The sequence below is a fragment of the Aphelocoma coerulescens genome, chromosome 3 (assembly GCF_041296385.1).
Source record: "Aphelocoma coerulescens isolate FSJ_1873_10779 chromosome 3, UR_Acoe_1.0, whole genome shotgun sequence".
Taxonomy (NCBI): domain Eukaryota; kingdom Metazoa; phylum Chordata; class Aves; order Passeriformes; family Corvidae; genus Aphelocoma; species Aphelocoma coerulescens.
The window spans coordinates 77,811,431-77,834,408 of record NC_091016.1 but is presented as its reverse complement, the minus strand read 5'-3'; the positions used below and the strand labels follow the sequence as shown (position 1 = coordinate 77,834,408).

Here is a 22,978-nt window from a genome sequence, read left to right as displayed (position 1 = left end):
ACACAGAGTGCTCTGTGGCCACGTCTTCATTGGCCAGCTGAAGAAAGGCAATATGTGGTTTCAGGCCTTGGTCTTGGCTCCTTGACAGACCACAATTTTCCTCACAATGACCAGGCCCAGCTCAGGGCATGGCATCTGTTAGGATGTGCTGCCAAGAAGCAGTTTGTATAGGACTGCCCTTCTCTGGGCAAACACAGAGAGTGCTTCAGCACATGGAGATGGGCTGGGTTATCCTGTTTGACTAGGAGGTCCCCACACTGCTTTATTCAGTGTTTCAGACATGGCCATTGACTCTCCCATCTAATGGTGAGAAAGAATGGCATGTAGCTTTAGTTAGTACTGGAACTTGTGACTTTCTTGTGAATATATAAACACAAAGATTTTCTTCCAAGATAAAAGGCTCCCTTGGATCCACACCAGTGCTTGTTATTTCCAGAGTTTCCTCCCAAGTTCAGGGGTACACAAAAGCATGTGTATTCAGGGTGAAATGATCTGCATTAGGACATCTCAGCCTTTGTGATATCCATTATACTATTTATAGTCTTGGACCAGCAATCCCATTACATCTTGTCCAAAACAAACCCAGAAGAGAAAGACAGTATTTTCCTCCAGGACCATTGTAAAAGAGGAAACAGCTGGTGCCTGTGGGGAACTGAGTGTGAGGAACAGCACTCAAAGCAGTAGTCATGGCGCATCAGCTGCCAGGTCACTGGTAAGTTTAGTGCCAGTAGAGCTTTGGTTGTAGCTCCTAGCACTGTTATGGTCTTTGCTGCTAGAGAGGGAGTCCAAAGGTGTGCTTCCTTCTGGATCTGAGAAGGATCCTCAGGGAGCTACATGGATGTTCAGGCATGGGGGCAAAGGTCAAACATTATGGTATTACTTAGTAGATTCTCACTTCAAAGGTCTGTTCAGGATAGCAAAAGTGAATGCAGTCTGGGCATAGCTGAACCTGATAAACCCATGGGCTTGTGATGAAATGAAAATTCACTTAATTAACATAACATCCCAAATCTATCTGAAAAAATAGAAAGAAGTTCTATCCCATATTGCAAACACCTGTATTTTTTTGTAGAAGGGCGATTTTTGATGACAAGAGGCAAAATTGCACATTTTCTTAGTTTCTGTCAGCCTCCACACATTACTTATGCCAAGAGGTTGGATAAATTACTCTATCATAATTTATGGTATGCTATTCAAGTCTTAGAAACTGTTCCTGATCATGTTCTTTTAGCCTTCAGTGGAAGAGAATATAATTAATTCTCATCACCTGTCACCTGGTGGTAGCCAAGTATATACACAGGGAGCTATCTCTGGTTTAGCTGACACACCACCGTTTTTTTACCTGCTTTATCTTGATGGTGCTGCAAGTAAATTTGCCTTATAGTTTAATTTTGAAGATATATTTGTGCATTCTAGTTTCCATTTTTCTGCAGTCTGATCTGCTCTGTAAAGGTGGTAAAAATATTGTCAAAAGATATAAACCTAAGGGAGTCAGAGTTTGAGAAGTGTGAAATCTGGCCTGAGAGGCTATCTCTCAATCAAAACATTTATGGAGAACTGTGACACATATTGTGAATTATTTGCATAATAATGTTTATCAGTTGACATAGATTGATTACCATTTTTGGAATTGTAGGACCCTTAGAAGTCCCCATTGTCTCTTATGGAATGAAAGAAAAAAAAGAAGGGGAAAAGAAAATAAACTCTACTTGAACATTATGGAGCTTTGCTTCAGAACACAGGGAAAAGAAAATAGAAAAATGTTGCTCCTCTGAAATAACAGGCATCATATCAGCTGTAGATACCTGTAAAAGTAGGACACGTGGATAATTCAAGTCCAAGTTTTCAATGCATTGATGAAAAAATCAAACAAATTGAGTGGAGCAATGTCTCTTCTTGACAGCTTCACATCAATGTGTAATGTTTATCCATCTGGAAGGAACAGTTTAGACAAACAGAAATTTGGGACTCAAAATTATATCAAATCTCTGAAACTCTACATCTTTTGCCATACAGAGATGAGTGAATACTCTAAACCACCTCCATCCATTTTAAAATCCTTGCGTCTAAAGCAGAGACCAGTCTGCTGGAAGTGCACAGCATTACCATGGAAACATCAGCCCTCTGCTCCTTGATGACATTTCCAAAGCCAACCCAAGCATGCTTGCTTTTATTTATTTGTCTTTATAAGCAGTATTTGAAATTGGCAGCTACAGTTCTGAGGCCTTTTTGAAGATTGTTTGCTTAGGCCAACTTGAGATAAATAGCCTATTGCCCTACCTAAAAATAAAGATATCTTCCTGCTTGAATATCTTCCAGTACTTTCATTTATGTAATTGTTTATTAGAAATAAGAACATTAGAGAAACAAGTCTGAGAAAGCCGTCCTCTACTGCACATTTGATGTTATTTCAGTTTCTCTGGCTCCCTCAGAATAGGTAGGACTCTTCCAAAGAGATTCCTGGTTTTGATCACCTATAATAGGGACTTCACTTTCAATCCCCAGCTAAGAGCTCACAGAAATCTTGCCAAACATGCAGCATTCAGCAGGTCTCACCCAGCATGTCTGTGTGGGCCCTGGAGAGAGTTCTGGGCTGAAGCCCGAGGAGCTCTGTGCCCCAGGTGCAGCGCTGAGCTAACACAGCTGTGGCCGTGCTGGTGTGAGGGCAGGCTGGCCTTGGCAGCTGCGTGGCGGGACTGCCTGTGTAGGAAGACCAAACCACAGCAAGCTGGGAGTCATCCACATGGAGACTTCTACATGGGATGCCATGTGGCCAAAAGCCAGCTGGACACCTGCTGTATGGTTTGATTCCTTGTGTACGGAAATGCATCTAAATTAGGTCAGCTGTGCCTGCTGCTCTCTCCTGACTGCACAGAGGGACGTGGAAGGGTAGCTCTCGTGTAGGTGCCAGCTCTGTAAACAAAGACTGTGAGATGAAACCTATTGCACATGTCAGATGTGCTGTGCCTTGTAAAAGTGTCCAAGCTGCAATAGCTATGCCATAGATCTGGCCAAACTGCTGGACCCCGTATCCTTGGAGAAGTGCAAAGGCTCCTTAGAGTATGTTCCACAAGTCAGTATGTGCAGGTAGAGAAAGTGGATGCATACAAAGGAAATCTTGATGTCTGACAGGCCCAACCAATTCTCTCCCTACATACAGGAAAGATCGAGCCTAGAAAGAGGAATGACCCCATCCTAAGGACACCTTCTCTTTCCTTCCAAAAGGCACACTAAAAATACTGCTTTGCCAAATTGGGATGTAAATAAACAAAATATTTGAATCCATGAACATCCTGTCTTAAAACCGCTGTGGGCAGGCACAAAATCTATAGCTTATCATGTTTGGAAATCATTAACTACAAAACTGTCTTCTTTACCTTGGACAGATATACAAATATACTTCTGGTAATTCATTCATCAAAAGGTACTGAGGACAGCAATGTGACTTTTACATCTTTTCAGCTCAGGACATAATTGACTTCCAGTGAATTTAAACATGGATTTTTAAAATCCTGACTTCCAGTTGTAGACTGATGGTCATTTGACCACTTCTTGCTCCCTGGGAGCAAACTAACAGACTTTTCAAATTCCTCAGGTCAAAGATGTGTTATCCATAAGCATAGACACAAAGATTTAGTTCTTCTTCAGCCTGCTGGGAAACTTTATGTGAACAAAAAGAGCTGTGATAACGCTGCATCCCACTCTCCTGACCCCCCTGCCTTTGGTGACCTGCAGGAGAAACCTCTCTCCACTTGTTGCCAAAATATAAAATCCAGCATTGTACAGTAAACACTGTGTGCAACTCCAGCTGGGTGTCAGTCCCTCTACTGGTGTGCAGCACACTCAGGAGCCCTGGGGTCTCCTGGGGTCTTTGCCATCTTGCACAGCCAACATACACTTTATTGATCACAGAAAAGGTGTTTAACTGCTGAAGGTTAAATTTCAGGTTGAGAATTCAGTATGTGTAGTTTTTAGGAGTATCTTTTGACTGCATGGGGGTTTAGAAGTGTGCATGTACAAGGGGATGGACAAGGGTTAAGGGGGGGAAAAGGGTATACCTATATTTGCTCTGCAGGGCCCTGCTGCTGACTGAGCCATGCTGGTTCTTGCACTCGTCCCAGAGGACTGGATGGACTTGCATGTTCACTAGAAAACATATGAATTGCACTTGCTGCATAGGGTCAGCAGAGAGGAAAACCCCCTTTTCTGAATGTGTAGGCAGCTGCTCTGAGCCCATCAGAGACTGAGTTTACCATACTGATAAGGTGTTTATTAATTAGTGTGTTCTGGTGCTCTTCACACCTAGACTTTTCCACATTTTTGGATGAGGAACTCAGTGGCTCACCAGTTCTTGCTGAAAATGCTTTGGGACCAAATATTGACTGTGGCTGAGAAACCCTGTTAAGAGAATTTTGAGATGCATTTAAAGTTAGAACTATGCTGTTTTTATGTGTGCCCAGGAGACAGTACATATTTTAAAGGTACGTGTACAATATCTGAGCAATGTGCATCAGCAGATAATCCATCTTTCTAATTCAGCCTAACTAACCATGAAAGGCTGACTTGCCACATTTCTTAACTAGGAGATAACAAATCACTAAACCCAGCACCAGATGCTGCCAGATGCCTTTGTACGGTTCCTGATTCCCGTTTTCCAAAAGAGTAGGCCCACCATTCTGTTTTGAATATTATTTGGCATTTCTCCTCTTCTTCACAGTTTTTATCTTCATCAGTTTGACACACAAACACTAGACTGTTCTGAAGATCATCAGCAAAGTGAAATCAAAAAATGCAAAGCACATTTTTTCACATAATACCTGCTAGGAAAGAAGCTTGGGAAGGTGGTCTTTGCCTCTCAACAGCTGAAATGGCTGAGATAACAGATGGCTGTATTGAAACACTTTGATTTTTTGCTCCTCCAACAATGCCAACTGTGGCAGGGGGTCCTGGGATTACATGATCTTTAAAGTCCCTTCCAAATCTTAACATTCCATGACTCTATGATCTGATGGATCCTGAAGTGTATGACTTGGGGTAGAATTTGTCTAATTAAATTCTCTCTGCTTTGTTTTGTTCTGAGACACAAGGGAGAAAATATTTCTAGAAGGTGTCCTTGGCCTCTTTATATACAAGTACTTGATGACAGCTCTGATACTGTCCTGACTGTCATTCATACTGCTGCCACGTTTTTACAATAGCAACTATGTAGCTGCTAATAATTTGTTTATTAATTTCTTCTAGACCTTGTGTTCCCAAAATTTGTATGGATTTGAATTTGCCAAAGGAGAAAGAATACTCCTATAGATAGAGATTTTTGCGGTTACAATTTCCTCAAAAGCACAGTGAATACTTGTAGCAATGAGGGGTTTGACGCACAGAGTGTGTTCCATTAAGTCCATTTGTATATTGAGAGACATTGATCAAATCCATGGCTTCTCAGTTTGTATTTATAGCTCACTCTAGCTTTTATTTATAGGTTACCTTTTAGTCTTGTCTATATTATATGTCTCTCTTGTTGGCAACGAGGCTTGAATGTCATTTAAACAGTCTTACAGTAAATGCCAACCAGATGAGATGATTGCTCATTGGCCCTTCTTGGGGGAGGCCTCGGTGCTTCTCCTGGGCTGTATCTATTAATGGAGCAACTGAACATTACACTGAGGGGTTTGGATCTCCACCTGCCCTCACTGGCTCCCACAGCCATTCTGTTGTTGTCCTGTCCTCTATTCATGCTTGTGTTCTCCCTGTTCTGCTTTCCACTTGTCCTCCTACTCCTCTTCTCCTATCTTTGCTGTCCCTGCCTATGCCTGCACCTGGTGCCAGCCACTCACCCACTTTATTACATATGCTTCACCTCTAATCTACAAACACCTCAAATAGCTTCATTATGTTTGAAATGAACATACCAAATATATTCCTTCTTGCTGAACATCAAAGAAACTCATCACCTTGTTTCTCTGCACAAGCTGCTCTATCTCTAATTATATTCATAAGGATACTGGGACTCAAGAAAATACATTCTTCTGCTCATGTCTCGTGTGATGATGAACATTGCTCTTTCACTCAGTTTCTCGATCAGTAAAATGGAATGCTGACCACAGCCACTCAGAATCACAGAATAGCTGAAGCTGAAAGGGACCTCTGGAGGTTGAGTGGTCCAAGCAGGGCTACCTAGAGCCGATTATCTGTGACTGTATCCAAATGCACGCAGTGTAATCCATGGCAGAGCACACAGCGTAATTCCAGTGTCCCAGATGTACCCAATGTACCCAGCAGGGACGCTCCTCAACACCTTCACGTCTTTTAAGAGAACTAGTCAGAACCACCAGGGATACTGAATATCCCCACGGGGCCAGACATGGCATAGTCATGTTTTGCTTGTTCCAGATGCCTGAAGTGAATATAAAGCTGTTTCTGGGCCCAAGACTTTTCTTAATGCAGTGCTGAAAGAACATTTTGTCTTTCAGCTAAACAGTCATGGTTTGAAGACATTTGATACGTACACAGCACATATCTGCCTTCCCCATTTTTCCCACCATTCTTTCTTAGGGTTAGACCTCACTCTTGTATTTGAGGGTAGCTTTTATGAGTGACCTGCAAAGATTTACTGCCAAAGCATACCAGATATATGAAAAGGATTAGTCAAGCATGTCCAGAGAAAGAATTACAGTTCAGTGATAAAATTTCCCATGAAAGCTTCAAACTAACTTTGTAAGGGAGCTTTTAAGATATTTAAGGAAAATCCGTTTTTTTCATACAAGGAAGGAAACATGAATATGGAAAAATCTATTTGATATAGAAGTTATTTTTAAAAAATATATTCTGTGGCATTTGTTTTTGTTAGATACAATGATGAAAGCATTTTTATCTTCTTGAAAAAACAAATCAAGACCAGAAGCTTGTACTCAAGGTACAAAGAACATTCGTTCTGCTGGTAACTTCCCCCTTATCTGTCCTACTATTCTCTCTTAATTTACTGTGTGTATCTTCCTAGACCAAGTCTTGGCTAAAGAGGAGATTTCTATGAGTTCTTCAAACCACTGAGGTAAACTATAACTAATTTAAAAAATAAAATGCCCTGGTGGTGCCCTTTCACAGAGCTGTCATCCTTCACTCTTAAGTTATCATTTGAAGAAATAAATGGACTTTAAATTCCCAGACAGTGAGTAATAAATTCAAGATTGTCTTTGTACTTGAACCTATAAACCCCTATGAAGTGACATTTCAGAAGGATCTTTGTCTTCCTCTTGCAGAATGAGGCCCTCAGAAGTTAATTACTGACCTGTTGGTCAGACATGCTCTACCATCAAAGTAATCATAGAGAGAGATGGACAGAAGTTCTGCTCCCCACCATGAGGTACTCCACAATGTGCAGGCAGAAGTGAACATCTGCTCTGCAATTTTATTTATTCTCTGTTGATTTTTGCTAAATTTATCTGAGCTTTGAAGCCTTACAAACTAGAGAATTAAAAACAAACAGACTTGCTCACCAGCTTCCCCTAGGCCTCCAAGCTCTATTTATAATTTCTATAAGCCTTCATTACCTTTGGTCTACAGTATCAAATTCTTCTGAACTAGAAAGGTCACATTCTAACTATAATTGCTGGAGAAAGTAATTCAGTGTGTGACATCATAGCTAGACAGTTAATTACCCATTTAATAGGACACTACAGCTGTTAGGCAACTGTCTGCATGCAAAAAGCCACTCTGTAGTATTTACCATTTCAAATGCAGAAACCTCATGAAAATTAGCCATTTGCAATTTCATATTTATTTTTCAAACTGTAAACATTCCTGAGAGGAGCACATTTTTTAGTTTCGTCTTCAAATCAATGTTCATGATAGTTTTATAATAAACACCCTGGTGTAGTACATTAAATCCCTATATTGTTCTTCTAAATTTCTGACATTGTTAACTGTGAAATATTTATTACTTTGAGTGTTCCACTGATGTTGTAAATTAGAAATTAACCAGAAGTTGGTGAAGAAATTTGGGAACAATGCTGGTAATCTTTTTTTATCCACTTATCTTGACAGGTATCTCAGTTCTAATTGCATTTAATGAGACTGCAAACTAAAGTAATTATGCGAATTGCACACTAACAAGCTTTCTGTTTTGTTATTTAATTTGCAAATGTAAAAGCAAATTATTTCCTGCTTAAATAGTCATTCAGTGGAATCCTCCAATATTTTTGCATATTCCTATTTTTTGAATGAAATTCTAAGCTGAGATAGGTTCGATTAAAAAACCTCAGTGAGTGCATTTGCCATAGATCTGGGTAAATTAATGTAATAATAGGGTGTTCTAGATAAGTGATATGAAATGCTTATTAAATCTGCAGTGTGTTTTTGTGAAGCTCAGTAATTTGAATCTTCAAACACCAAAACAATGATAAGTAAAGCAGAGGTTGTGAACCTCTAATCTTTTTCAGTAAATGAACTGCTTAATAAGTGACGAAACAAATGAAGCATTATTTTCTGTTACCAGTGTCCTTTCTGTCATTCCCTGTGCATGGATCTCAATACTGTTCCTTTATGACTGCATTCCCAGTGATGGTCCCACCTGAGAGCACAGGGCTGATCTGGAGCCAGGCACACCATGTCTGGCCAGTCTGCAGCTGCTGAAGAGTGTATCTGATGATTGAATTTAGTTTTGTTTTCCAACTGCTGCTGTGTTAAGCAACGACTAAACACTAGAAGATCTCCATCATTTATATATACAGAGGGGTTGAGCTCTCCTCAGAATTTACTGGAAAAGTTGTGATTGCCTTAAGGGACACAGGACAAGACACTAACTTCATAACTTTTTAACTTGCAAACTTCATGTTCTGACTTATCTATGACAACTGGGATTATTTATGTATTACCTGATGAGCTATCAACTCATCAGCCTCCAAAACAGAAGTTTATTTTTGATGATAAAAAAGCACAGATTATGAAGCTGGTGGAAACCTTCTTCTCAAAGTTTTAGGTGCAAAACTCAGGGACTGCTAAAACTAAAACTAGCAAAACTGAAATTAATTGCTACAATTCTAGATAAAATCTGGTTGGCAGGAAGACACAGAAAAAAATGTTTCCTCTATTTCTCCCTATGGCATGGTAGAGCTGGCAGTCAGAGAGAGAGTGAATATGGATAATTGAACATGGGTAACCTCCACACCAATAAGCAAAGCCGAGCATGGTGTGCAGGAAAAAATTACAAGGAACCTTCTCCCCATCCCACTGTTACTCTGTGTTCTGATTCCTTGGGTGGGCTTGTGCATGCCTGCACTGCAGCAGTGACAGGCTGATGGGGACTCCCGCGAAAACAAGAAAATAGCTGAAAGCCAGATGGCTTTATGCAGAACAACAACATTATCTTTTACCTTGACTCAGTAATTGTATTAAATTTTTAAAAAATTTCCTGTGTTGAAAGAGTTTCCAGACTGTTATCCCTTCCCCAGTTCAAGTGGAAAACAAACTGCCATTCAGCAACAGAGATGGGGTTGGATCCAACATAAACATATCTCAGCTAGGCATTCTCCATAGAACTGCACAGTCATTTTTTCCATATACAGTGGGAAAGACAAAGCCTCTGCTTAAAAGGCATTCTTCTCTAAAAACGGGGAGGGCTAAAGTGTTTTAGCTGTCTGGAAGCTGGTTAAGAATCTGAGATTAATACCAGTCTCTAATTTACTTATTAGTACTGCAACTGAGTGAAAAACTTGCTCTTACAGACGCTCACTTAGATGCTCACTGTTGGAAATAGAAAATATGCAGTTGAAGGAGTAGCTGGTTAATTTTCCTCTTTCAAAAAAAAAAAAAAAAAAAGCCAAATGTATTCAATTTACAGGAAAAGGGATAAATCTACATTGTTTCCTCATTAACCACCCTCCACCCAGTTCCCACTAACATGAAATGTACATTCTAAGTCATTGAGTCTCTCAGATAAGTGAGACATAATCAATTGACAAACTACAGTACTCCCTGAGAGATTTCCAGATAGAGACAAAAATTTTCAAGGGATGAAAAAGAAAAGTGGGTTTTAAAGCAGGTACGACTGTGTTTGTGGAACACTGTTAAGACTGAGAGGGTAAATCTCAAGCTTCTTTTGATTTTCCTTTTGCATCATATTCCCCCCTTCCAGATTTCTAATGTTTCCTGGTTTGATTTTGCAGCTCTTTGAAATGTTGGAATCACAGCAGAGAAAAACAGTGATCTGCTTGGCCAATAGCCATAGCATCAATTTAAAAGCCTGTTAGAAAGAAACCCAGGCCAATGTGAAAATCTTGAAAGATGAAGAGAGAGAGCTTTCATCTGTCTCTGCCTCCCAAGGGTGGCCCAGCTATGGACAAGACTGACAGCTGCTGGGGAAGGCTGATGGGAAGATCCTGTGTTTCTGGGCAGCTCTCAGAAAAAGGGCTTTTCCCCTGGATCATCTGAGCACTTTGCAAGTGTGTGGGAAGCAAGTAAGACAGCTCAGCATGGTTAACTTTATACTGCTTGCCTTATGTTCAGGATGAAGCTGAGCGGAGGCTGTACTCTGAAAGGAGAGAGGAAACGCCAGGGCTGGGGAGAAGGGGTAACCTGCCTTCTTCTCTCAGTGCCTCTGGGCTTGTTTCATCATTGGCATAGTCTAATATTGAAAAAATACATTTTTTGTTGGCTCAAAGAGAGGGAAGAATCAATGCATCAAGAGAAAACCCAACAACTTCTTTTCTTCTCCCTCAGAAATCCATCACCAAACAGCCTGTTTCCAGCTGACTTAAAAGTAATTAGCTGGTGCCTTAGAGACCCTGTTGAACCTCTGCAGACTATCCTTGCCACTGACTGGAAATAGAGAGCAACAGAAAACCACAAACTTGCAATAGGCTGAGCAGGGTATGCAAATTCCCCCTGACCTTACACCATGTCTAGACCTCCAATACCCGTCCACCTCCCTCTGAATGGAACTTTGCCAGGAAACCGTGCTCTGGAGACCCTGCCAACCCTCAATGGGCCAGGCTGTGTTAGCCTTTCTGGGGCATGAAGGACTCTAATAGCCAGGGTAGGGAGGGCTATGTTAAATTTTGTTCTGCCAGGTTTTTAAAATTTTTCTCTTTTTTGGATACTGGATCTGGACAAATGCTTGCTTCCACAAAATGCTGTTGAGGAAGGGTCCCTGGAGCTAGGAGTGGGAAGCACAGCATAAGGCAGTAATGAATGGCAGGCCCTCTGTAGCTCTCCAGAGGCTACCATCCAGGCTCAGAGGTGGAAAACCACATTAGGAAACCCTAGGACATCCTGGCCTTACATTAGCCTTGGCAGAAAACTCTGCTAATCTCTTGGCACTTAGAAGGTCTTTCATAAAAGAGTAAAAGGATGCATTGTAGGGTGGTAAAAGGGTGCTACACAGCTCAGAAAGTATCTGGTTTAGTTGCTGGTTCTACGTAGCTACTTTGCCACCATTCAGCAATGGTCAAAGGCTGAATGAGCTAATTTTCTTCATTTTGTTGGGTAGACCGAGTCAAACAATGATTCTGAGTCTTACAGTTTTAGTTAAAAAGTCTACTTTTACAGAACATATTGGAAGTTGTCCATCCAGGCAGTCTTTTTGTTGAGTAATTATTATGTTTCAAACTAACATTCAGGTGTGCCAGTTTGTCTCATACACCCTGGCTTCTATATGCCATGACTTAAACAATAACATTTTAGTTGTTCTTACGAAAAACGTCTTGTAAAATTGGAATAGTAATTTCTAAAATATTTTTCACAGCCCTCTCTCATTCTTTGGCTCTTGAATGCTGTGGGTTTAGCACTGTTTCTTGCTGGTTTGTCATAAAAGGAAAAAAAAAAAAAAAGGGTTCTAGTATTTATGAAATGTTTATTTCAAGAAAATAACTGTATAAAGAAATACACAATACATCTAAACAGGAACCACAAAGCCAGATCTTATTTACTGCATTTTAGTCAATCTGTTTTCATTGTCAAATACACACTTTATGTATCCTGACTGACAGTTAGGAAAATCTCTTTGAGATCATTTAATGGCAAAGAAATAGATTTCAAAAACTTTGGAGCTCTAACAGCTTTGTATATAATTCTATTCAGCAACTGTTGAATCTTGCATTAGGATGCATAACTCAAACATCCCCAGCTCATGGTGGTGTGTGAAAATGGACTGGGATCAGATCCAAACATTCAAGAGGACCAATTAAAATATAAAACCCAAAAGGTGTCTATATTTTGGTGTTTGAAATCTAAGTCCAGAAGCAAGTTGTAAATTATCAGTGGCTGGTTATATGTTACTCAGAAACTAGGCCTCTTTTACACAGCTCTTGAGCACTAGAAGCTCTAATTGTTATCAGTTTAAATCAGGCCAGGTTTTCCTTCAGAAAGCAATTATTTTATTTCTTCTCATGCCCCCTGGAAAAACTGGACTTTTAATTCCTTCCTTGCTTCCCATGTTGTGAATAAGACCGGGCATAAAACACCTTTTATTGGTTTTCACAGCCCTGAATAAGCTTTGGGGCACTTTGCTGGTACTTGCCCAAAACTTTGTGGGAATTCACTGCAGCAGAGTTTAAATTGTGTTTTGTGGTGGGTGTTTTATACATCTTCTTGAAATGGAGAAAATTTCCAACTATCCATCTGCTGTGTCTTGTGCTTCCATTTGCTTCAGCTTCCTATGATTTAAAAGGTTTGGGGATCCGTGGCGCTAATCCAAGCAGCTGATTTTCATTAAAGTTTTGATGAGAAACTTAAGTTGGAATCACAAACATCTGCAGTAAAACTTCCTCCCCACTAATAGATGTTTCTCAGAGCATAACCTTGTTGTATCAGAAAAAACCAGCAGCTAGAAATCCAAATTGCCCATTATAGAAGTTAACCTAACATAACCTCAAGGATCTGAAGTGAATTAATTTAAAGATTTGCTTTTTTAAAGTAGATGCAGTTCACATTAGCTTAAAAGAATATAAAGGTTCCTGTCAAGCTAAAACCCTTTTTGGCTCACACCTCAGGATTAGGCCTTCTGCTGCTTCTTGTAGTACTAGTTTGTTTTGAACAGATTAATGCTACAAGTAAGGATCAAATTGTGGTTTCTCTCAACAGTTTGCAAGATTTTCTGTTTCAACCTTTTTGGGGAAAAGGAGTGAAGAAGATTTGATGATAGTTTGAGTCTTTGTTAACAAGTGGCTGGGACTTATGATTGCTGTCATTTTATATATTTAATGTGAGCCATTTTAGAGAGGTGAGTTTGTCACAGGTCCTATGCTAATTATTGCTTATCACTTTAGAGAACTAGAAAGCAAGCACCTCAAACTGCTTCTTGCTGTTTATCAGCAGCTGCTGGCAAAAGTCAGGTGGGAAAAAATGATTGTCAAACATGTCATTTTAACACACAAACTCCGTCACATAACTTCTGCCTCTTACTTTTTCTTATAGTAAATGGCTAATTTTGACTTGACTATGATAATTGTTTCCTTTAAGGGACTTTTGCCTCTCTGCCTTTCCTCTGAGCCAAAAACACTGATGCTGGAAACAGTTTTCCTCTTCCATCTGTCCAATAATATCATGCCTTCCTTCACTCTGTGAATTGGCTTCCCGCCTTGTCCCAACTTAATTTTTTTCTTTACTCTTAAGACTCTTGATTATCTCATTCTTGCTCTAATTTTTTCCCCTCCTTTGTCTTCTTCCTGCTTTAGTTTACTTCCTTTCCCACTATTTACTTCACTTCTTCTTTCCATGCAAGGCATTTGAGATGGTCTTTTTTGGTTTGGCAGATGTCTCCCCAGAATGTCTGTCTTCCCCTTCTTCTCCTAATTCTTTCCACACTCATCTCTTATACTGGTCTCTGGCCTCTTGTAGTCGTTTACATCAGAATGAAAAGAGTATTTTACTGGGTGTCACCCTACATTCATTTTACATTAAGAAGAGTGACTGCACAATGTGGATCACAGGGAATCATTTGCCATACTCTCTAGTATTTGAAGTCTTGTACCATTGTTTATTCTCACCTTAGACTCTGCAAGAAACTTTCTTCCTAGTGGGGAACAAAATCTACACCTATATAATTAAACCTATGATATCAGTGGAATTTACAAACACAGATGTTGACAGTGGCAGTCTTCAGACCCAAATGGTAATGTATGATCTGCCTCTTATTTTAGAGGCATGTGCTTGACAGTGGGATATAACTGTTTCAGAACTTCTGGTTTTCAGTTTTACCTCTGTGCCTCACCAAACCTGGAAGTGTCTCACTTTCCTTCTGCTGCGTCCAAGCTGGTGAGTGGAACACTAAAACAAAGATCTCTGATGTTTGCCACTTGCTTGTTTGCTTTTATTTGATATCTGCCTGTCAGTTTTAAAACCTTTGCTTCCATCTCTTACGAATCTTCCTTATAAAATATTTAAATCTATCCTTGTTTGGAAAAACCAATCTCTGACTTCATGCCACCAACTGCTGTGGCATGAAGTGGCATCAGCTGCACTGATCAGCTGGATCCACTGCTCTGCGCCCACTCTTTTTCTGTCTCCCCACAGACATCAGGATTCAGCACTGTAACATCTCCCCCACCTCCCCTTATTGTCTTTGTGAGCCAAGAAACTTAATTTTCCTAAATAGCACACAAAAAACTGAGTACTTAAGAGTGCTTTTCATATTGGTCTGCCTCTTCATGGACAAACCAACACAACTGAATAAAGTCTCCAGTGCTTAATCACTTTTGAAAATAAAATTTTTAACTAAACTGTAGTTTCAACATAGTCACCTTCAGTTGTTGTTGCATATGCCAAGACCTTAATTTATTAGACTAACAAGCCCTTCGGTAATTTTTTTTTGCCTGTTTATGTACTTACACAATAAATTAAAATTTTTTTCTTAACCTCCCTCTGAGTTGGCAAATTGGATTGCAGAGCCTCTCAGCTATCTTCAAATTCCTAACACTGTAATTCTTCTCATGATACTTTTCTGAATAATTTTAATCAATTTATAAGCCTTTTTTTTTGAAACAAGAAGCAGATATCTTACTCCCTGGTGGTAACTAACAGTGTTCCTTATATAGGTAATGCAACATTTCATTGTGTGGAATCTAGTCCAGTTAATTTAAACATCTGCTTTAGCTGACTAATAAAGCTGTCCTGAAGCAAGCATCCAAAAACGTCCTTACAGAGGAAGAGACTCCTTTGAGCATTTTCAGGGAAGACTGCTAGGAATTAAAGGATTAGAAAACCTAGTGTCTCCACTACTGTATGGGGAATTTGAGTTTGTACCTGAAGACAGTCCATGATTCTGACTGAAACATCTACGAACAATTTATGTGCCTAATTCAGGTGTACTGGATCACATAATGATTAAGAACCAGGGCACCAAGGTAGTCAACATTGCCTGAAGTTCAACTCATGGTCCTCCTGCATGGTCCTCCTGTGCGTGGATACAGCATATTAGCATAGCATTAAAAATGTAGTTAGTTTTCTTCTCTTAAGAGGTTTTCATTCAAATCCCAACCACAAAAAAAAAACCAAAACCAAAAAACCCCAAAACAAAACAAAACAAAAAAACCAAAAACAAAGCTCCACATTAAGTTTAATTCTGATTTTTTAAACCACTTCTGCCAGTTCTTCCCAGTTTAGGGTTGCCACACATGGTAGAGGATTGGAAAACTGAGAAATAGTCACTAATATGTATTTACATTAACTAAGATCTCCTGTTCTTCTATAGGTTCATAACATTAAACTCTTACCAGGATTCAAGAGCATTCCACCAGTTACATCTTGGAAACTCCCACCAGCATGTTTCATGTTGCAGCTGACGGTCACCACAGACCACAACGAAGTCCACCATCTGTGGCTTTGTAACTCTGCCTTATGAAACTGCCCCCTTTGTATAATTTGGCACTATTTGACGTGACTAACAGCCTCTGTCTGCTCGGGAGAGCTGTAGGCCTGAGTCAATATTTAGAAGAAGGAGCTGAATCAAACCACACTGTGTAAAGGAGTTTACTCTGCGGTTCACTGTGAGCTGTGGGTTAAAGAACTCACGCTTCAAAAGAGGTTAATTCAAACCTGCTGGGATGACCCTGTTCCTGAGGTTGAGGGAGGGGGAGGTGAGCTGTGGGAGGGAGAAGCTCTTTGAGGACCAGAAGCAATGTTCCTTCCTTGGATGAGAGACTGCCAAATCATCACTCTCCGGCCACTACATCAACCTCCAGGCTTAAAGCCGGTTCCTCAAATCCTGCTACCAACCACACACATGCATCCATGGGTAAGCGGGTTCTCACTGTTACAGAGCCATCAGTCCTCTCCCCAAAAAGCATCCTACTGGGCTTCCTTGGAAATTGCCATGGAGGTGGGTCCTGAAATATGCAACAAAAGGCCTGAAGTCCCTGCTTCTTTCTCATGAAGCTACAGCATTCTGCAGCCAAGGGCCTTGGTGTGATGATACCAGGCCCTGTCATCCAGTTGTAACATGGGATCCAGAGTCTAAGTGCTGCCATTGCACGGGCTGAAGTAAACTGCCAGAGGAAACACCATTTATTGAATCTATTATGTTGGCCCAAAGAAAAATTTAGGAAGGATTGAAATGGTTAAAGGAAACTGAAGTGTCCTTCCCCTGCAGTGTCCAATGTATCTCACAGCGCTTTCCCAATGTAAAATCTAATATACTTACATGAAGAAATGTAAACTGTGTCTTTGGGAAAACCATACTAGACTGTCTTATCAAGAAAGACTAATAATCACTGATGCTCATTATCCTGTGAAAAGCAGCTACAAAACCCATTCAGCTCTTAAGTCAGGCATTTCATTCAGGGACTTTCCATGTTGTAAGCAACAGGTGGCAATGCAGCTTCTCGGGGCTGATCCAAGGCCAGAGGAGAAAATCTGTGCATCCCACACCATGGAGCCTGTCCAAAAACTGGGATAGCTCCTAAGAGTCCTTACGCCGAGCAAAGAAGGGTTTAACCTTCAGTTTTCTCACACAGGTCATGTTTCGTGCTGAGTCTCCGGCAGGGTGGGCAGGCGTTTCCTGAGGCTGTCCAGCTGCTTGGAGCAGGGGAATGAGCTCTGCCCAGCCCTGCAGCAACCCTGGCTGTCTGAAGGCTTTATGCACATTATTTCCACGGCTGTTAATTCTGGCAAGTGGACTGTAGGTGGAAAATCAGCCATGTGATATTGGAGATTGCGATCTTGATATTGTCACAGTGACACAGCTGTGTTAATCTCACCTCATTTTTGAATGTTATGCTAGAAGAACTACTCTTTCCCTTCCCATGACCTTATGGAACTCAATTAGCCTCCTACTTTGCATCTACCACGCATGAGATATTACTGTGTTGTGTCCACTGTTCCATCTCCAACCTTGCCCCCCTGCCCCCGTGCCAGGTATGCTGGAGTGATTTATTTTTTCCTCAAGATGTACTTTTGTGTAGACCATTCCCAGTGTAGTGTTGCTGAAATGAGGAGTATAAATCAATCCCAAAATACACGGCTTGTGGGAAAATTTTCCACTGTCAAATTGCTTCCCAGATCTCTCTAATTTCGTTTGTCACTAATCCCAACCACATAATTTTTGGAAGTCTTAAAACCTCTGCAGGTGTGCTCTCTGCAGGTAGTTTTCTAGATGCATTTGATTTATCATCCCCTGCTTTCGCTGTGAAAACAAACTTCCAATTTTGGAGGCAGATAGCATTCAGAGGCAAAAGCACAAACTTTTACAGTACAGAGTTTGCCATCAAATGACAGACTCTTTTGGAAAATTTCAGTGAATTACAATTACAGGAATTACAAGGCAAGCAGAAAAGTGTTGTGACAATTAACTCTTGTAAAATAGCTCTGTTTGGACGGGCCTGTTTAGTTATGTTGGCAGGAAAGTCAGAGACATGCTAAGCCAGCTTCACTGCAAAGTACAGCAGCTGTCTGCTCACAGCAGGCAGGGCATGTGTACATTTTGAAGTCTGAACTGTATCTCTCCAGTCCCAAAATGCAACGTCTCAGACCACCTCCCCCCCCCCCCCCCCAACCCCCCCAAATCCTCCTGTATCGCTTTAAGGATTGAATGATTAAGCTAACATTAACCAGATGGGAGCTTTGACACAGACAGGTGAAAGCAGAAAATTGCAGACACTAAAGAGAGAAGGGAATTACTGTACCTCAGCAAAAGGCACCCAACTTCCAGTAGCTACTGCCTGCTGCTGCCCTCTGATAACAGTGGCTTCTTGCGTGCTGACCGCTGAGCTACCTTCAATGTCAAACTGAAAAACGCTTCCCTCACTCGAGGCTGTGCTGGAGGAGAAGCATCTCAAAAAGAATAGTACAGGAGAAACGAGGGGCCAGGCGGAGATCAAAGCCATTTCCTCCCCTTACATCCAGCAGTGGTCTTCTAGCGTCTCAGTAATTGTTTACCCTCTTCTGCAATCAGCCCCCCTTGGCTTAGTGGTGCCTCAGTTATTTTAACTTTCTTTCAGCATTCAGTTTCCAGATGTGGCACTTCAAGGCAGTCTAACCGGATCCCGATTTAAAAGAGGGGGGAAAAAAAAGGAAAAAAAAGGAAAAGAAGGGAAGAAAAACGCTTTTGCTGCCTCCCTCGTTCACTCTCCGTGCCTGTGGCTCCTCTTTTTCCCCAGAGGCTCCAGCACAATAACATACAGATGGGCAGTGCTTAAGCAGAGAGTGTCAAACAGAGATTGTATTCCAGGAAAGCACCACTAGCTCTCCAGCCACCTTATCTCCCCCTGTCAGGATACAGACTGACGCTCTGTTCAGTGCTCTGGCTTCCTTCACATATTCACATCATTCCCTTTTTTACCTTTCGTGCGGAGACCCTCCCACTCAAACTTTACTGTTCAGAAAGTGAGGTCACCCTTTCCTCCCCCTCCATGCCAGCTCCCCACAACTCCATCTGACTGCTCCAAACAAATCATTGACTCTCCTGGCTGTTTATTTTTTAACATCTCCAGTTTATTCAGCAGAAGGCAGAAAGGTGCCAAATTTATTAAAAAAAACCCCCGCTAGACTAGCCATTCCTTGTGTCATGGGGGAGGGGAGGCTGTGGGCGGGAGGAGGAGGAGGAAGAGAAGGAGGGAGACAGCCTGGCTGTGCCATGGGCTAATAGGGCTAAGTGGTTTTTCTAACATGCTTCATTCAGCTCCTTCCCCTCAAGCCCACCTCTCTGCTTCTTGTTGGCTTGTGAAAAAGAATATCGTTCCCTGCGATTTTGGAAAATGACTTCATTCCTCAGGCTCATGAACTTTTATTTACAAAGAGCATCTTGTATTCCTTTTTCAAGAGATGCTTTGTGAGGCCCTGGTAACAAGGCTTGCAGTGTGTATATGAAAGCGAGCTGAATATGTTGCCCACAGCTCACTTCATTTTGTGACTACGATCTCAAAAAGACAAGACAGTAATCCTTGCTAGGTTTTGGGATGAAGTCAGGGTATAATTATACTAATGTGCACTGCTCCAGCCAAGGGGTCAGCACCCTGTCCCTCAGTGGTCCTGTGTGCAGGGAGCGGTAGCACCTCTGGCCTGTCAGGCTTCGTTCTTAAATCTTCACAGAAATTGGCTTACCGGGCTTTATTCTGAGAGTGGATTCCTTCTTTTTCCCTCCATTCACCCTTTTCTTTCTGGTTGAAGGTATTATCAACCAAGGAAGCAGCCAGTAGACATTTGAGGGTAAAATAGTTTTTTGGGGATCAGTTAACTTCCACACACCTGTAGGCACAGTTTTGGGTCCATAAATGCTGTACAGAAGGATGTACGGTAGTTCACTGTGAAGAAACGCTCCCTGATTCAGAAATGGTGTAGCTGAGCAGGCAAGGCCACTCAAGCTTGTGGGACAAAGTATTACCCCAGCAGAAAAGAAAATGCTGTGTGACACAAGGATATGAGGTTCAAGACCAAGATTAGGAGGAGGAAATAAAATATATAAACGGCAGTTGTGGGTAATTCCATCCTGAGAGGAAGAGAAGCATCTCTCTGTCAGCTGAACTTGATGCGGTGGCAAGAACACAGTCCTCCCGGAGCCTGAGGGTGAGATGTCATGGCTGCCAGGACTTTTCTAATTCTTTCTGGGGCTCAGAAACCAGAAGACCAGGGAGGCCCCAGGCAGGGTCTCCATGAGCATCCCATTAGGCTTTCTGCTACAGGGACAACCTTGAGGTGTAAAGATCAGGGGCAAGAAAGAGAACAAAACATCTTGACAGTAAGTGACAGAATCACAATTCCCATGGTGGCAGTGGAGATGTTTAACTACCCGGTGAATTGTGCAGAATTACCATAATATATGTGAGACAACTTTTTGGATATTTTTTGTTTTTTGGAAAACCAACCACCACCCAATCATCTATGTCTTCTCCCAGGCATTTGACAGCTTGGTGAGGCAGGATTTAAACTGAAGGACTCGGGGGATGGTGTCCAAATTGGCAGTGCTCACAGCATCACGTCCAGGTGGGGAATAAGCAGGCCAGCCACAGCAGTGGCAACTGTTCCTTAGTTGTCTCTCAAGCTGAGAATCAGGAGGCCAACCACCTGAAGGGTGTGTATACCTCTTGTAACCCTCCTGGCAAACTGGCATGCTCCATTACCCCTCTGAAATGCCTGTGCACCAAGGCACGCAGCATGGGGAATAAACAGGAGGAATAAGAGATCTGTGAGCCGTCACAGGGCCATGATTTCATTTCAGTTAGAGACATGGTGGGATAGCTCCCATGACTGGAGTGCTGTCATGGCTGTCCATATATTTTTAAGAAAGACAGACCAGCAAGATGAGGTGGTGGAGTTGCTCTTTATGTGAGACAGCAAATTAAATGGATGGAGTTCTGCCTAGGAGTGGATGAAGAATCAATCAAGAGCTTATGAGTAAGAATTAACTTCAGTGGAACTGTTGTGGGTTTTTACTACAGGCAACCTGGTCAGGAAGAAGAAACATCATGGGCCTTGCTCAGTGCAGTCAACTGACCATCTGCATCCTGCACATTCCATTGAGGGACTTTCTTCAAGTATTCATCTGCTTCATCAGAGCAAGAAATACCATTAGAAATGTCATTAAACATGCTAAGATTACAAGTTCTTTGAGTAAAGCCTGGTATTTACTGCACATATGCAGCAGGTAACCAGTATATGATGAAGGTATTTCACCTACTAGGTTATTAATAGTGCAAAATGCTTGAAACACACTTACAGAAAACAGAAAATATCATTCTTGAAATGGTCAAAAGTTACCAAGTGAAAAAAACATTGTTACCCATCGTATTTCTTTATGTAAAATCAGAACAAAGTTATTCGTATCCCTGTAGAAGAGTTCACCATGCTAATTTACAGCAGTTTGAGAGAGGAAATATTGTAATTATTCTCAGGATCAAAGCCCTAAAAGGAGGAAGATGTCTGCTTAATGTCTTTGGAAAATCCCAGACTGGCCTAAGGCTTTAAAAATTGGAAAAAAATTCATGTTGTGATTCTATATAACAAAGAAAATACTGATAATTTCAAATGGTAGAATTATGAAGTACTGAATAATTTATTCTAAAGAAATACAAAAAAAATGGAACACAGCTCACAAGATCTGTCTCCTCAAATATATTAGTCCCATACAAGAAAAAATATAACCAAAGTCTTTTGAGCAGAAAATATATATTTCCCTGAATATCACTATACAGTGGAATAGCTTGCTAAAAAAACCCCTGCTTACAAAAGCAGTTTTCTGCATTTAATTTTAAATACTTTAAAATACTGTATTCCTTTTCCAAAACTGCAGATTTGTGTAAAAATTCAAAAACTTAAAAATATGCATAGAGAGCTTATGAAATATAAACCTTTAAATATAAATTTATGCTGGGATAGACTTCCAGATTCTTTATCTTTGGCAGAGATGATGCAGCTGGGTTACGTAAGCAGCCTGAGATTTGGAACAGGACTTCTTCAATATGGCAGGGTGCAGAGACAGGAGTTTCTCCTTCTGTTTTCACTGTATCATCATCTGTTCCTTTTGCCCAGTTCTTTCCCCAGTCTTTAACATTTGGTTTTGATTCACTGTAATAGACAGTAGGACTGGTGAAAGACAAAAGGAAGAATCCAGTGGAAGTCTTATTACAAATAACATATTCCAAATTAACCAATCTCAAGCTGTTGTGTGTGTGATTTGTCAGTTCCCAGTGGGACATCTGCAAGCAGCCTGTTGAGCTCTAGTGCCAAATGTTACCAGCTGAACATTGGATAATGTTGCATGGTGGTCCAATGGAAATGTTGAGTGATGTATGACATCAAAAATATTTTGGAACCAGTGTTCAAAGTACCTTTATAAAGGTTAGAAGACATTGGCAGCATGTCTATGCATCACCAAATGGATTGGTTATCTACAATCAGAAACCTGTTGCAACTGAGGGTCATCAAACAAGAATTTTTCTGTCACAGTTTGTGTCACAGAGAGATGCTAATAAAATCGTAGCCATGCAAACAAAACATCACTTTTGTTAACTTACTTTGTGTGTTTTGGATTATGTCATTCTGGGGACAGTCTCAGTTTGCAGGTAGAAGGTAGAATTTATGCTGTAGGGTTCAAGAATGCCATACTGTCAGACTTCAAGCTGTAGATCTGGTTCAGGGAGACATAAGCATGTTCTTTCCTTCTTTGCCATACTATTTAAGGGCATCAACTAATTATTTTCCCACATGAAGACACTTTAAAGCCAACAGCTCTCATCCCTCATGTTATTAGTTACTGGCAACACTGGGATCTGGCTCATTCTGAGTTTCTTACAACCAGCCTCGTAGTGTTTCTGTGCCATCATGCTTCTCATTGCCCAATTTTTCTACTGTAAAACTCTTCAATTAAGCGTGCCAAAATCTTGCAAATCTGATGGAAATGTAGGACTAAATGCCTTAGTACTACAGGATTAAAGGCAACCTTGTTTATCAAGAAAGATGTCTGAAGGTTTCCTCCTCCAGAGTGCAACAGGGAAACAGCTGCCTCTCTCTCTTGCTAGAAGCCTTGTCCTTGGGAACTGTATGGACCTTGCAAGAGTAG

General features: G+C 41.0%; 1 protein-coding gene and 1 long non-coding RNA gene across 3 annotated transcripts in view; one reads left to right on the top strand and one right to left on the bottom strand.

The window, feature by feature from the left end:
• Window positions 1-18,668, bottom strand: part of LAMA4 (laminin subunit alpha 4) — a 100,086-nt gene extending 81,418 nt beyond the window's left edge. For both annotated transcript variants that reach the window (XM_069010956.1, XM_069010957.1), the window contains exon 1: window positions 18,108-18,668. In XM_069010956.1, the coding sequence (XP_068867057.1) occupies window positions 18,108-18,308 (201 nt within the window). In that variant the 5' untranslated portion in view covers window positions 18,309-18,668. The remainder of the gene's footprint in view (window positions 1-18,107) is intronic.
• On the top strand, window positions 12,377-17,917 carry LOC138107314 (uncharacterized). Its single transcript, XR_011149401.1, has 3 exons — window positions 12,377-13,210; window positions 14,166-14,244; window positions 15,680-17,917. It is a non-coding gene; the product is annotated as an uncharacterized lncRNA (long non-coding RNA).
• Window positions 18,669-22,978: the final 4,310 nt, after the last annotated feature.